General features: G+C 43.1%; 1 protein-coding gene across 1 annotated transcript in view; it reads right to left on the bottom strand.

The window, feature by feature from the left end:
- The window catches only part of cftr (CF transmembrane conductance regulator), a gene marked incomplete at both ends in the record, with an annotated part of 75,037 nt that extends 62,796 nt beyond the window's left edge, over nucleotides 1–12,241 (bottom strand). The window contains 2 exons of the mRNA XM_080504918.1: nucleotides 6,893–7,003; nucleotides 12,189–12,241. Of these exons, the coding sequence (XP_080361044.1) occupies nucleotides 6,893–7,003; nucleotides 12,189–12,241 (164 nt within the window). The remainder of the gene's footprint in view (nucleotides 1–6,892; nucleotides 7,004–12,188) is intronic.
- Between the last annotated feature and the right edge of the window lie 4,217 nt (nucleotides 12,242–16,458).

Here is a 16,458-nt window from a genome sequence, read left to right as displayed (position 1 = left end):
CTTCCTGGATCATGTCAAAGCGCTTTTCCCACTGCGCGGAATCACTGAAGATGAGTCCAGGTATTACTTGATTGTCTACTACCCGCCGAGCTAGCGGCTACCGCTAGCCGCGCGATCTAGTGGCTCCCGCCGCCTGTGCTCCTTTTCTCCTCTCTATGTTCTCTTCCAGGCTCAATCTTTCGTCAAGGCTCATAAAACACCGACTATAACTTCAAAACACTGTAAAAACCTGGGTATTTAAGAGGGAAACAAGCCGATATAAACACAACAGATGGAGATCTGCACAACTCTTGACGTCACGCTCACGAAGAAGGATTCCCCCCGACTTCCTCGGCTGGAGATTCAAAATTCAAATAACTTTGTTATGCGACAACAGTGGTGGGGCAGAGTCGGAGGAACCTTATCAGTAGAACCCCAACTATCGTTTTTTTGCAAAGTAGTATTTTACATTTCACTAGGCCTTTAAAGGTTATTGTATCTCTATTCTACCCACTCAAAGTGATATTGGCTCGTTTGTGGCCTCTGAACTAAAATGTGTTTGACATCTCTCTGCCATACAAATTAACGAGGAACATGAGGATTTACTTTTTTCTTAAACTATAATGTCACTGTAACTCAGTGGTTCTCAATTATTTTCTGTCATGCCCCCCCTAGAGGACAAAATTTTTTTCAGGTCCCCCCCCCGAATTGTACTACCATTGAGAACTTGATAATATTTATTTATTTATCTGTATAAACCACTGTATGAGTTGCTGGCACCAGCATTCTGCATACAATTGCCTGATTATCAACATAAATTAATAAAATGAGCTGGAGGCCCTTTTTTTTATCGTTCAAGCATGAATAAAGACACTAATACTGAAAGTCGCACCCGCCTCACGCCCCCCCTGACACCCCACCACGCCCCCCCAGGGGGGCTCGCCCCACCATTTGAGAAGCACTGCTGTAACTGAATTAGAGTCTTCATGAAGACAAAGAAATGTGCAAAATCAAAGGCAAGACAAAAATAATGCTAAAGTTCTTTGTTCTATTTGGACACACACAGCATCCAGATATAAAGGTTTGTCAGACAAAGACATGATGGCTGACAGTCAATGTGTCTGGATGGTTCAACAGAAGAGGAGATTAAACGCTGTGTCCACCTCTGGCTTGGTAATGCAGTTTGGTGCCAGTAGAGTAGCCTGACTTGAACCGAGGGGAAGTGATGGAGAGGCTGATGGTACACAGCGTGTTTTAATGGAAGGTAAAGTTCACTTTCCCAGAAGTCCTCGGTGTTTGTCTGATCGGAATAATAAAAGCTGAATCACTCATGCTCATTCATCACCTGGTGGGCTTTCTAAAGGCTGACTTTTTAACACCGACGTACATTAACCGGCCTGTTGGCACTATTCGGTGTGACCCAGAGGGAGGAGCCAGTGTGGAACGTCACAAATCAAAGAGAGCGGGGAAGAAGCATGACGGTTTGATGTGGGAGACAGGGAATCTGCTTCATGCTACAAAAAACAAGGGCAGACAAGGTCTGTAGGAAGAAGGAAAGGATAAGTGGAAGACAGAGGGCAAAAGATTTGAAAGAGTTCAGGCATGAAGGAGCTGAGTGGATGTAAAGATGAGATTGGAGTGATTGCTTCTCCACAATGAGAGAGTGAAAGCAGAGGAGGGAGAGTTAACGCTGCCCGTCCTGTATTTGTTGCCACACACACACGTTTGGTTTGTGTGCAGCTCTGGCAAAATGCCAGCCCGTATTTAAAGTGGCCCCAGACCAAAACAGGGCCCAGGGGCCATTACTGTAAACACCAGTGAAGAAGAAACAGCAAAGAATTAACTTTAACTGAGCCCCATCGGCTTGAGCTGGACCCACAGCTGGGGCTTACATGGTGGAGATGTTCAGGCAGTGAGGTGCAGTCAGGGCAGGCAGTGCCCTAACCCGAACCCTTGGCTAAATGGAAATTAATGTAACTTAATTAACTCAATTTTCAAATTTCAACATTTGTTTTTATTATAATATAATTAATATTTGTTTTTACATCTTCAGCTTCTGCCTGTAGGTTTGAAAGTGTCAATGCATATTAGGCTTTTCATAGCCCAACTGACTCCTGGTACAGCAGAGAGGCACTACTGTGCCATTACATCTCCACTACTGAGTCACTGTGATGACCACACCCTCTGAGTTACTGTGATGACCACACCCTCTGAGTTACTGTGATGACCACACCCTCTGAGTTACTGTGATGACCACACCCCCTGAGCTACTGTGATGACCACACCTCCTGTTACTGTGATGACCACACCTCCTGTTACTGTGATGACCACACCCTCTGAGTTACTGTGATGACCACACCCTCTGAGTTACTGTGATGACCACACCTCCTGTTACTGTGATGACCACACCCCCTGAGTTATTGTAGTGACCACACCTCCTGTTACTGTGATGACCACACCCCCTGAGTTACTGTGATGACCACACCTCCTGAGTTACTGTGATGACCACACCCCCTGAGTTACTGTGATGACCACACCCCCTGAGTTACTGTGATGACCACACCTCCTGTTACTGTGATGACCACACCTCCTGAGTCACTGTGATGACCACACCCCCTGACTTATTGTAATGACCACACCCCCTGTTACTGTGATGACCACACCCCCTGAGTCACTGTGATGACCACACCCCCTGAGTTACTGTGATGCCCACACCTCCTGTTACTGTGATGACCACACCTCCTGAGTTACTGTGATGACCACACCCCCTGAGTTACTGTGATGACCACACCCCCTGAGTTACTGTGATGACCTCACCCCCTGAGTTATTGTGATGACCACACCCCCTGAGTTACTGTGATGACCACACCTCCTGTTACTGTGATGACCACACCCCCTGAGTTACTGTGATGACCACACCTCCTGAGTTACTGTGATGACCACACCCCCTGAGTTACTGTGATGACCACACCTCCTGAGTTACTGTGATGACCACACCCCCTGAGTTACTGTGATGACCACACCCCCTGTTACTGTGATGACCACACCTACTGAGTTACTGTGATGACCACACCTCCTGTTACTGGGATGACCACACCCCCTGTTACTGTGATGACCACACCTACTGAGTTACTGTGATGACCACACCTACTGAGTTACTGTGATGACCACACCCCCTGAGTTACTGTGATGACCACACCCCCTGAGTTACTGTGATGACCACACCTCCTGTTACTGTGATGACCACACCCCCTGAGTTACTGTGATGACCACACCTCCTGTTACTGTGATGACCACACCCCCTGTTACTGTGATGACCACACCCCCTGAGTTACTGTGATGACCACACCCCCTGAGTTACTGTGATGACCACACCTCCTGTTACTGTGATGACCACACCCCCTGAGTTACTGTGATGACCACACCCCCTGAGTTACTGTGATGACCACACCCCCTGAGTTACTGTGATGACCACACCCCCTGTTACTGTGATGACCACACCTCCTGAGTTACTGTGATGACCACACCCCCTGAGTTACTGTGATGACCACACCCCCTGAGTTACTGTGATGACCACACCCCCTGTTACTGTGATGACCACACCTCCTGAGTTACTGTGATGACCACACCCCCTGAGTTACTGTGATGACCACACCCCCTGTTACTGTGATGACCACACCTCCTGAGTTACTGTGATGACCACACCCCCTGAGTTACTGTGATGACCACACCCCCTGTTACTGTGATGACCACACCCCCTGAAGGCAGACTGCTGCTCTGCCTTTGTCCAGTGAATGGAGGTCAGTTTCCCCATATCAAATCATTTATGCAAAAAGGCAGATCCTTACGCTGCTTTTGGACGTAACTGTGATATGTGAAACACTATACATACGTTCACAGTTTATCAGTGAATTGATTCAGCGCTGCTACGCTCTCTCGCGAGTTGGCGGGATAACAAGCAGGATGACAGTGCGAGAGATGATAAAGAAGTTTTCTCAACATTCTTTTGAGGGAAAACACCAGATTTTAAAAAATGGGAGACCAACACCCGAGCTACCAGACCTTCACCAAAGGAAAGGTCAGAAAATTGTGCGTACTTTCCACAGTGAACGGTACACACGGAAGGATGGCTTCATTGAACCGGCTTTTCTGCTTTTCATGTCTTCTGTTTGGTGGCACCACCGACAAGGTCTGGACAAATGCGGGATACTGTGGTTTGAATAACTTGCCCTGTGCCATAGCCAAACATGATGGTGGTCCACATACAGAGTCAGATCGCTCTGAAAACATTTGGCCACAGCAGAATTGACCTGGCTTTGGACGAGCAACGACGGTGGGTGTTAGCATGCGCAATGAGAAAGTAAAAATTAAAAAAGAACAGAGATCCTTAAAAGTCTCATTGATGTTGTGTGTTTCCTCAGTAAACAAAAGCTTGGTTTTTCATTGAAACAATGAAATTAAAAGTTCCTCAAACCGGGGAAATGACATTGAGCCGCTGCAGCAGCCAGTGTTGGAGACACCATGTTCGCCTTGAAGAACCAGCGCGAGTCGTTTGACTCATTCTAGGATTGTTTTCTGTCGCGGTGCGACGCGATGAACTTGATTGACAGCAACACGCGCAGCAAGCAGCCACCGCGGAGGAGAGACCAAAGTTGTTTTACACCATCCTAGATAACATCAGCTTGCCAATGGAGGCACGAGTCCAGAACCTGGGAGAACTTGATTTTCTGGCTTTAGTTGAGTGTAAAAAGTTTGATGATCTGTCGGCCCACTTTGATGATGCAAAACTGGAGTCTCACTAAATATGGCAAGCAATTTGAGTTTTACACCTCTGTGATAAACGTCTTTGTCAAGAAGGACGGGCGCATGGGCTTTATCTTCAAATAAACGCTCTCTCTCTCTCTCTCTCTCTCTCTCTCTCTCTCTCTCTCTCTCTCTCTCTCTTCTCTCTCTCTCTCCCCCTCTCTCTGATCTTGAATATTATAGATTAACACATGTCAGCCAACGGCAGTTGACAGAGGCTCTTGTATTGATGTGCACAAACAGGAACAATGGCAGAATGACATAAAACACAAAACTCTTCTCACTCCTGATTACAATTATTTAACAGCTGATCGTTGCAATGCAACTGCTGATCGAGTTTGGGTTTGTTGTGTTTTAGATGCCTTTATTGCGGGTTATATTAGGTTTGTAGTTAGTTAGTTGATCTGGTTTCACTTAGTTTAATATTTGTAAGTCAGCTAAGTAAGGATTATGTGTGCCATCTGGTCCTGCCATGGTGTTCTTATTTGGTGTACCAAATTAAAAGCTTCTGCTATCTGCAGTTGCAAGCAAGATAGAAGCATATCATATGCAAATGTCAGCACGGCTGATCGACATTGGAGGTCTGATTGTTTTAGGCGCTGCCTACCCTACTCTGATGGTGACGGCACGTCACTGCTTTCAGGTGGCGAGGAGAGGGAGTTACATAACCGCCCGTCTGCTCAGGGTGTAAAGATGGAACTCAGCTTGTCACTTTGTGTGTTTCCAAGAACGAGGGACACATCAGGAAACAAAGTGTGGAGGAAACAGCTTATACACTGTCTTCAACGGCACACGCTCTACAGACATATGACTGAATCTCTCTGTGTGGTTCCTCTTATGTTTTTGTCCATTTTTCTATCAACAGAAATCCTGGAGTTTTGTGATCAAGAGGTGTGCAGTATATTCTGATGGTCACACAGAAGAAAGCAACATTATTTGTATCTGTGCCACAGCCACATGTTTATTATGACTATATAGAAGGACTTAAACCCTTCACAAAGATTTACTGGAAGACTTCTCAGATACAAGAAAATAATTGTGTTTACAACTTTCAAATAAATGTGTATTTACAGTGTACTCAAGAAAAATAATCTAAATCTAAAATGTCTTCAGGAGAATGATTTCAACATAGTCTATACCTGTGTTTGTTGTGCGTTATTAGTGAAAGTTAAATAGTTTCATTTAATAAATATCAACATAAAGCGGACCAATTTAAACTTAAATACTGTGTGGATGTTTCAAACAGGTATTTATTTATTTAATCGTATCCATTTTCTTCCATTTCCTGGAATGTGAAAACATGTCAATATGACAGTAAGTATTTAAATATTGGAGGAAAAAAAAGCTAAATTATTCATCGCTATCATTCCAACACTGAACATGGGACATGGATTTTACACACACACACACACACACACACACACACACACACACACACACACACACACACACACACACACACACACACACACACACACACACACACACACACACTATAACTGACCGTTCTACAATGCAGTATTTTATTGCACCGGGTTCTTCAGCAGGAAGTCCTGCTGGGACAAGACGTCACCCAGACACAACCCCGGTCTCCTGCTGTTCCTGGTAGGTTTGGTGGTTCTGGGAATTTTAACCGCTGTGACATTTGTCACCGGTATGCGACAGAAGCGTCATCGGCGTTACATGTGTGACCTGTGTTTTCAGTTCAGCTGCTGGATGCTTGTTTTTACCTTTGTGGAAATACTTTTGGCTTGTTTGCATTTACAATGACAAACGCTCTATGACGAGGAGGAGCAGAGGCTTTACGCTGATGTAGGAAGGAGCTGATGTAAACAATGATATTTTTGAAAACCGAGAGAGCAAAATATATATTTTTCTAAAGTGTAAACACAGCTCAAATAAAGCAGGACTGATCAATAAGATAAATCTTTTAATTTCTGTGCTTTCAAGACACGTTTCCTCTCATTCAGTTGATTATGTTAGGTCATTTCTTGAAGGTTTTCATACTGCAGATGTATCAGCTCAAGGTGTTATCCACTGTGGTAAATGAACTGTCTCAAACAAAAGTAAAGTGAGAGATGAGGCTGATCCTCAGAGAGGAGGCACCGACCTTTCCAGTCTCTCAGAGAGGTTGTCAGCCAGGTCAATAGAAGGAGCCTTGTACACATCGGACAGCTCCAACTTCTTCCTGAAGCCTTTCCTCAGGAGCGGTGACATCCACCTGCGGGAGAATCACATGTTCAGCTAGCCTCCCAGGAACACCATCCAACTCTTCACATTGTGTTACAGTAACACTAAAGTGCGGTTAGAGTACACATCAATGCAATATAATGATGGATAATAGATCCTCTAATGAAGGTATTGTATCCTATCATAGTACAGATGGCCACAGGAATTAGTCTAAAACACAAAAAAAGAGTTGGATCATGAGTGCTTTACATAAAGAGTCCTTTAAATTATCTTATGCATGTTATTAAAAGGCAATCGCACAATAGAATCCATCAGATATCTCACTGGTCCGATTTTCCACTATATTCTCTTGTTTACTCACATTCTTGCAAGCTGCTAATTCTTGAAAATGTTTAAACGTGACATCAGTGTGACATCAGTATGACCTCAGTGTAACCTCAGTATGACCTCAGTATGACCTCAGTGTGACATCAGTGTGACATCAGTATGACCTCAGTGTGACATCAGTGTGACCTCAGTGTGACATCAGTGTGACCTCAGTGTGACCTCAGTATGACCTCAGTGTAACCTCAGTATGACCTCAGTATGACCTCAGTGTGACATCAGTGTGACATCAGTATGACCTCAGTGTAACCTCAGTATGACCTCAGTATGACCTCAGTGTGACATCAGTGTGACATCAGTATGACCTCAGTGTAACCTCAATATGACCTCAGTGTGACATCAGTGTGACATCAGTGTGACCTCAGTATGACCTCAGTGTGACATCAGTGTGACATCAGTGTGACCTCAGTGTAACCTCAGTATGACCTCAGTGTGACATCAGTATGACCTCAGTGTGACATCAGTGTGACCTCAGTGTGACATCAGTGTGACATCAGTGTGACATCACTGTGACCTCAGTGTGACATCAGTGTAACCTCAGTGTGACATCAGTGTGACATCAGTGTGACATCAGTATGACCTCAGTCTGACCTCAGTGTGACCTCAGTGTGACATCACTGTGACCTCAGTGTGACCTCAGTGTGACCTTACAACACTCCATGAAAATGGATCTAGTTTCCTCATGACGACATGAAAGCAAGTCGCTGATATGAATGTGCAAACAGATGGAGGTCCACACACACACACACACACACACACACACACACACACACACACACACACACACACACACACACACACACACACACACACACACACACACACACACACACACACACACACACACACACACACACAAGTTAAACTTGTCTCACATCAGTTTCCAATCAAACATGAGTTTTCTCAGCTTGGTTCAGAGTAAATAATGACGATAAGAAGGAGGAAAATTCTTCTCTCCATTATTAGGAAGTCTGGACCGCAGCCTTCAGTCACACTGACGCCCTGAGGATCACTTTTATTTTGATCCACTTCATCTCATTGTTCTTATTTTGAATGCACTTGTTCAGCAAGCAGTATTCAATACGCGTCACAAACTTTTCTTTCCTTTCATTTTGTCAACATTGGTCATTGGGACTGCATGATATATTAAAGATCCATTGTTATCAGCATGTATATGTTACTACATGCAGTATATACTGTACAGATAGCTGACTGAACTGTAATAAATGTTTTGTCTGTACATTCATGTTCTGCATGTCATATTTAATCTGAAGAGTCTGGCTGCACCAGATTGTGTCGACCACTGATTATATTTCAACATTACATCAAACCTGGTGAGTCAGAAGGCAAGGCAAATGTATGTATAGAGCGCCATTCAGACACAATGCAAATCACAGTGTTTTAAAAAGAAATAAAATACCAAGTTATTGAGAATCTCAAGTGATACAAAGTAATTGATTACAGTAAGAAGAAGAGAAGAGAAGAAGAGAAATGCATTAAAACAAAGGGGTTAAAAACTGTATTAAAAGGTAGGAGCTTTATTAAGAGAAATATAATAAAATAAGCATAGTCTATTGCTTATTTGAAAGCCTTTGCCAATAAGAATGTTTTAAGTCCCGATTTAAAGGAAGTGAGTGTATCAGCAGTCCTCAGGTGTTCAGGAAATTTGTTCCACAGGTGAGGAGGTAGAACCCAAAAGCTGCTTCACCTTGTTTGGTTCTGATTCTAGGAACTGAGTGAACCTCTTCCTGAGGACCTCAGAGGTCTGGAGGTTTATATTCTACTGAGATTACGTAGGTCCAAAAGCATCGTAGACCAGGAGTAAGATTTTTAAATCAATCCTCTGGTACACAGGCAGCCGTTGCAGATTATAGTGTTGGTGTAATGCCTCCACCCTCAGGGAGGTGGTGTAATGCCTCCAACCTCAGGGAGGTGGTATAATGTGCTCCACCCTCAGGGAGGTGGTATAACTTGCTCCACCCTCAGGGAGGTGGTTTAATGTGCTCCACCCTCAGTGAGGAGGTGTAATGCCTCCACCCTCAGGGAGGTGGTGTAATGTCTCCACCCTCACTGAGGAGGTGTAATGCCTCCACCCTCAGGGAGGTGGTGTAATGTCTCCACCCTCACTGAGGAGGTGTAATGCCTCCACCCTCAGGGAGGTGGTGTAATATCTCCACCCTCAGGGAGGTGGTGTAATGTCTCCACCCTCAGTGAGGTGGTGTAAACTCACCGTTACAATACTCCTACCTATCGAAAATCAAAGCAGAACCAGTTTCTCAGAATCTTGTTGGTCAGAATCCATTGATTCTTCAACATTGTTCCGACGGCAGGAAGCTGCTTCAGTTTCAGGTCTGAGTCCAGAATTACACCCAGACATGGAGTCAAGATGAGCGCTGACATTTAATCTTTCCTCTTTGGGGCTGAAAACATCCACACATTTCATGTATGCATTTCCTCAGCCGGTATAAGGGGGCGTGGCCATTCACTGACACTGATCTATAGAGCTGTGTGTCGTCTGTAATTATGATCAGAGATGTTGTAATGTTCCTGATCTGAGCCAGTGGCAGCATGTAGATCGGGGGTGTCAAACTCATTTCAGTTGAGGAGCCACATCAACCTAATCTGACCTCTGGAGGCCCAACAAGTCAAACGGAACATATTACACTGCAGATACGGACAAATATCAAAGTCTTTCCTTCTTTTGATCCTTTAGGAACTGCAAGAATTTGCCGGTCTATTCTGAAATGTACATATTACAGTTAATCCGATATTATTATATTTGGAAAAAAAAAAAATCTCAGTCACCTGGATCTGGATATCGTATTTTTATTCAGGATTAAAACAATTTGTCATCATCTGGAAAAAAAATTTGAGTTCACGTGTCTAAAGTATCACTTCACATAAATTGGACTCGTTGTTTAATTGTGAAAGGTGATACATTATGTGATCTCCACAGATGCATTAATGTCGGGGGTCAAATTCTGACCAATGTCATTTTTGCCAATCTCGTGTTTTTTGGATCAGCCTCTGTCGGTTTTCATATTTATACTTAACAAAAAAAAAATAAAAAAATCACATGGCGGGCCGGATTAGATCCTCTGGCGGGCCGGTTCTGGCCCCCGGGCCGCATGTTTGACACCCCTGATGTAGATGTTCAATAAAAGGGTCGAAGGATGGAGCCTTGAGGAACCCCACAAGTGATATTAATTTACTCACATTCACGATTACTTACTGACAAAGAAAAGTCTGTGTCTTGCAAGAAACATTGAAATTGTTCCAGTGGGTCCAGCAGTCTGTTGTGGTCAACTGTGTCCAAAGCAGCACATAGATCCAGTAACAGTAAAACTGGGACTCTGGAAGTGTCACTGCTCAGGTAGACGTCATTCACTTTAATTAGAGCTGTTTCAGCGCTGTGCTTTAACCTGAAGTATTTTGGCCATGAAAGCATTACGTTGTATAAAAATTACCTTTTCAATTATTTTACCTAGGAAAGGCAGGTTTGATATGGGCCCAGTTATTAATTACTGAAGCCTCCAGATTGCTTTTGTTAAAAGAGACTGTGGGTCAGTGATGTGTGGTGAGGTTTATGGCTGGTGAGGCTCCGCCTCCTCTAGACAATGTAAGAAGCGAAAAGAGCTTCTTATTTCACTCTTCATCCAACAGCATTAACTGGTAAAGCTTGATATCATCAACATTCCTCCTTCAGTCACACAAACTTAAACACTGGAACATGTTTGTCCTACAAAGAAAGTTTCTTTTATAGAGATGGATAGAGCACCCTGCTTGTGTCCAAGCAATTCATATTTACTGTAAACAAATTAAAGTGTAGAGATGCGTGAAAGTATAGAGAAAGTATAGAGATGTGTGTGAAACATCTCGTTTTTAATCTGAATAATCAAAAGTCACTTTTAACCCAAATGAGCAAACCCCTTGTTATTTCTAACTGTAACATTGTTTTCCAAACTCTTGTGGCCCAAAGTTATCTCTCTCTCTCTCTCTCTCTCTCTCTCTCTCTCTCTCTCTCTCTCTCTCCCCCCTCTCTCTCTCTCTCTCTCTCTGTGTGTGTGTGTGTGTGTGTGTGTGTGTGTGTGTGTGTGTGTGTGTGTGTGTGTGTGTGTGTGTGTGTGTGTGTGTGTGTGTGTGTGTGTGTGTGTGTGTGTGTGTGTGTGTTAAATCAGCATGTTCAAGTTGTTTAAATAGTTACATTACAATGGATTCAGGACAAAACTGAACGTGACTGGCTGATTAAAATACACGTAAATGGATATATTTATCACCACAATCTTGATTTAAACAGTTCAACACTTTTCTTGTCACATCCATGAACTACTGAGTCTGACATTTCATTTTCTTTAAAAAAAAACATCCTGTATTTGACTGATTCGTTCCATTAAACATCGGTCTGGTGGGCTTTCCCAAATACCATCACTGTAAATCTGTTCTCCAACTGAAGGCGCAGAAAAGCGCAGCAGGAGGCGGACTACGCGCAGATAGCGCACCTCGGCTTCTCTTGCCCCGCCAGGAGACGATACTGCGGTCATGTCTTCTTTAAAGCTCAACCAGCTGCAACGAACGAAACACTTTTACACTTCAAATGAGTTTTAATTTAATTTAATGCGCTTTTAACGTCATTTTCCACAACGTCCACACTCGTTCACAGGTCGTTGGCCTGGAAGCAGCAGGTTGGAAACGGCGCACCTCAATCGCTGCTATTTTCTTCACCGCATCGTTTTCTCCTCCACTTCTGGGGGGTCGTTTCCCGGCTTTACGCGATTGAGGTGGACCGGGTGGAATAAAATGCACACACACACACACAAAAAATGAGGTCTTACCAGAAAAAAAACTTTGAGAGGAAGTTTGCATCTTCCACCGGTGACTTCTGCATCTCAGAGCGCCGCCGGTCCGCGATCTCTGCACCTGAGGCTCTGCGCCGCGCTCACATCAGCGCGGTTCCCACGGACAGAGAGGTGGAGAGCCGCTCCTCCTGCTGCTGCTGCTGCTGCTGCTGCTGCTGCCGCTGCTGCTGCTGCTGCTGCTGCTGCCGCTGCTGCTGCTGCTGCTGCGACTCGACGGGTTTACCCCTCCACGACACGCGGCGTCCCCCGCAGGGTGGGTGCGGGTGCGGGTGTGGGTGTGGCGGTGCGGTGCGGCGCGCTCTTTGCGCTCCGTCCTCTGGCTGCGGCTGCGGCTCCGTGTGACAGTGAGACGACTGGCCGGCCTTTATGAGCGCCACTCCAACACGTCATTTCCACGCGTATTGTGGCAACAAGGTGGCGAGTCGTGGCGGAGCTGAAGGAGCCCGTGTGGCCACTTCAGCTCGGACACGGTCTCAACAAGGTCCCAGAGGCACCAGAGGGACTTTTTACACACTTTACACACCAGGTCCGTGAGGCTGCAGCCCAGAAGACTCAGAAAGGCTTCTTTTAACTGGAGTTTAGGTTGAATTCACTCAAATTAGGAAGTGCTGATATATAGTTTTTGTCAGTGACACATTAAGGGGTGAAACATCAGCCTGTCCCTTACCAAAAAGAAGGACATTCAAGTATACTAAAAATCAAGGTACTATACTTCAAGTTTATTTTCAATGTACTTATCAGAAGTATACTTTACCAAGTACATTTTAAGTATACTAATAATTATACTTATATATATATATTTATATATATATATATATATATATATATATATATATATATATATATATATATATATATATATATATATATATATATATACTTATACTAAAGTTTACTTACATTTAGACAATACTTGTACTTATCAGAAGTACATTTCACCAAGTAAGGTTTATGTATATTAGGCTATACTATTATACTCATATGTATACTTACACTAAAGTTTACATTTAGATAATACTTGTTCTTGAATATATCTTATTAAAATGAAATATGACAAGGTATAAAACTATTTGCAGTTGTATCTTTTTGACTGTAGCCCATTTAATATATTTTCACATTTGCTGGATTGTTTCTGTACTGTAAGATTGTCCAAATCGTATCGATCCGATATTTGATTTTTGTTTTTGGTAAAAGGTCAAAAGAGGCTTCTGTCAGGAATCACCAAGAAAAGAAAGAAAATCTCAAAGAAAACAGAGTTAAAAAAAACAACAAAAAAAGCGAACAACAATATCTTAAGAGCAGCAGACACAACACAACACAACACAGTGACCCGAGCTGAGAAATCAGTGATGCTCCATGAGAGACAGATGACTTGCTGCTATCCAAGTGGCCTCAACGCACCTTGTCAAGGTGAGTTTGTAAAACAAAACCCAGAATGCAACAGCGGTAGCAGTATTAAGTAAACTTTAGAGTTTAAATTGAAAGGTTTTTGTGGCACTATTTCACCAGGCCGCTCCACTCAAGAAGAAACTGGGCTGTTTATGGCTCCTGACCTAAAGTGGGTTCCACATCCCTGCAATACATTTTTGTCAACAGTTTCAGCTGCATTGTCAGTAAATCTGACTTTTTGTGTTTTGGAGACATGTCAGTATGAGATCCATATTTAATCATTCTTTTATTTCAGGGTGAGATGGTATAACGAAGTGTCAGAAGCTCCAGTCCTCTGCTCCCTGGACGCTGTCCGGGGAGGTTTATGAATCCATGAAGATGTCAGGTTCTCCTCATGTTTCAGGGATTATCACATATCATCTGTCACAGAGCTGCTCAGAGCAGCATGTAAATCACAATCTGTGAGCCTCACTTATTGGTTACATTATTCTATTGAAAAAAACGTATATATTGTGTTAAAGCAGGAATTTATTCTAATCCTTTATTAATCATAACGCCCTAAAGAGGACGGCAGCTGACACCAGGGGGCATCACACATTGCATCCTGCGTGTCGTCAATCACTGTTTAAATGTTTGCCATATTTTACATGTTTATTATTGACTTGCAGACATGTGCACAGGCACAACGTTCACAGCTGACGTCAAATATTTGTGCCGTGCAGCATTGCTGTCTTTGTGATTCAGAAGTGATCAAATGCTGCATTCCAAGGCGGCTGGACATGGACAAAGTCAAATATTTGGAGGGAGTTTGTTTGGAAGTGTTTGGTTGGTTTTGTCATTGGAACGAAGCAGAAGTGCCATTTCATGAGGAAGTGAGGACTGTTCGGCACACACAGTGTCAAACCTTTGGAAATGGACTTGACATTTGTCTACGAGGTGATCAGATATTAGTGAGTGGTGCACTGAAATAATAGTAATAACAATAACAATAACAATAATAATAATAATAATTATTATTATTATTATATTATTATTATTATTACAATATTATTATTATTATTAATACAATACTATTATTATAGTAATGTATGGGTTTTATATAGTGTTTTTTTCCCAGTGTGGGGGTGTTTGTTTAACTTCTTCTGTTCTGCATATTTGTTTGAGTTCTGAGTTTGCTTATATATTATTGCTGTACTATAAGTACTATCTTACATGCTAATGTGAAAAGCTGCTGATTTAGTTAAACAAAACTTGTCTTTTGACAATACAGTGCTCCCTCACTGTGACGCGGTTCACCTTTCGCAGCCTCGCTGTTTTGTGGATATTTTTGTGGCCAATTTTGCATGCTTGTTTTATTATATATGAAGCGCACAGTGTTCTGCATCCTGATTGGCTAAAGGAGAACCTGCACATTGTATTCTGTGTCCTGATTGGCTAAGGGACTGTAGACCCTTGCCAATCTATCTCCATGCCATGTCTCACATAAGCAAATGCGTTCGACTTGCCAAACATACATCAATACTGATCGATAGCACTGTGACTCTGAAGTGCTGCATGTTTGCAGGTTTTGTTCCTGACAAACCCACAATGTCGACAAAACATTCTGCACCGACAAAGGCAGCCAAAAGGCATTTTGGCTGCGACCTACCGACAAAGATGTATGTTTAGGTTTTAAAATTATGAAGGTTTGAACTTTGGGAGTGTTTAAACAAGAAAGATGTTAATTCCTGTCTTTTTCTCAGACATAAACACACCACACACTCGTGTATAAAGTGTGTGGTGATGGGTTTTATAGCCTTAAAACATATATAATACCGTACTTGTAAAAAAAAAAGAAAAGAAAAGTTAACTACTTCAGGGATTTCGCTTATTGCGGGTTATTTTTGGAACATAACCCCGCGATAAATGAGGGACCACTGTACTTCAAATACTTATGATGACACTAGTTTTCGGTATTACATATAGGACCAGGAAACAACAAAAGCTCAGGATCAAATCAGGGATCTTTTTACTGTGGCAGTGAGGATTTTTATGTTTTCAAGGGAAAATGTAAAAACTTGGTTGCGTTCTGGGGGTCTGTTATGCATCACAACGGTGAAACTCCTCGGCGCGCGCTGACGCTATGCTGCAAACAGAAAGCTCCGACACGATGCAAAGTCCCGAGCCCCGGTCTCCCCTTGCCTCACGTCCGCTCTTTCACGACCAACACGAAAGTTGAGCAGCAAAGAAAAGAAAACAAAACAAAACAAAAAAAAAACAACCAGAGCAAAGCTGACCACACTAACAACAGAGGATTCATCCAACCGACATATTAAAATATTGAGGGCATGTAGAAAATCACTGACCAATCAGCAGAGGGCTCCTCAAACTCAGACCCATTCCATGGTGCCGGGTACTCTGGGTAGCGAAATAGCGACCGTCTTTTGAGCAGTTGTTTCCGGAAACTCACAGATTCCTGCGGTGGAAACGTGAACCGTAACGGACTCTACTGTTCTATCCCTGCACTTTTTGTGCAGTCGAAACGGGGCTTTATATCTTGTGTGAGTGTTCTTGAGTGTTAATTGGAGTTTGTTTAATATTAGGAGTGAAAAAGAGAAGTTAATTAGTTCTACCGGAGCGTATGCTTGATGACGTCACAGCACGCGGTACGAGTTCTGCCTGTTAAATGAGGAACGAGGGCATATTGTGATTTGATTTATTGTTTTACTGTTCATAGTCTGTGAATTAGTTCTAATTTTTGAATTTGTCCGACATGTGTGATTTATGTATTGATACATTTCAGTGGCCTGTGAACATGGCAGACACAGCATGATTTAGGGATCATTGTTGCATTGTTGATGCTGAAAATGGAAAGCAG

This window comes from Blennius ocellaris (genome assembly GCF_963422515.1).
Source record: "Blennius ocellaris genome assembly, chromosome: 11".
Taxonomy (NCBI): Eukaryota; Metazoa; Chordata; class Actinopteri; order Blenniiformes; family Blenniidae; genus Blennius; species Blennius ocellaris.
The sequence above is the reverse complement of the archived record's forward strand: the minus strand, read 5'-3'. Positions and strand labels throughout refer to the sequence as shown.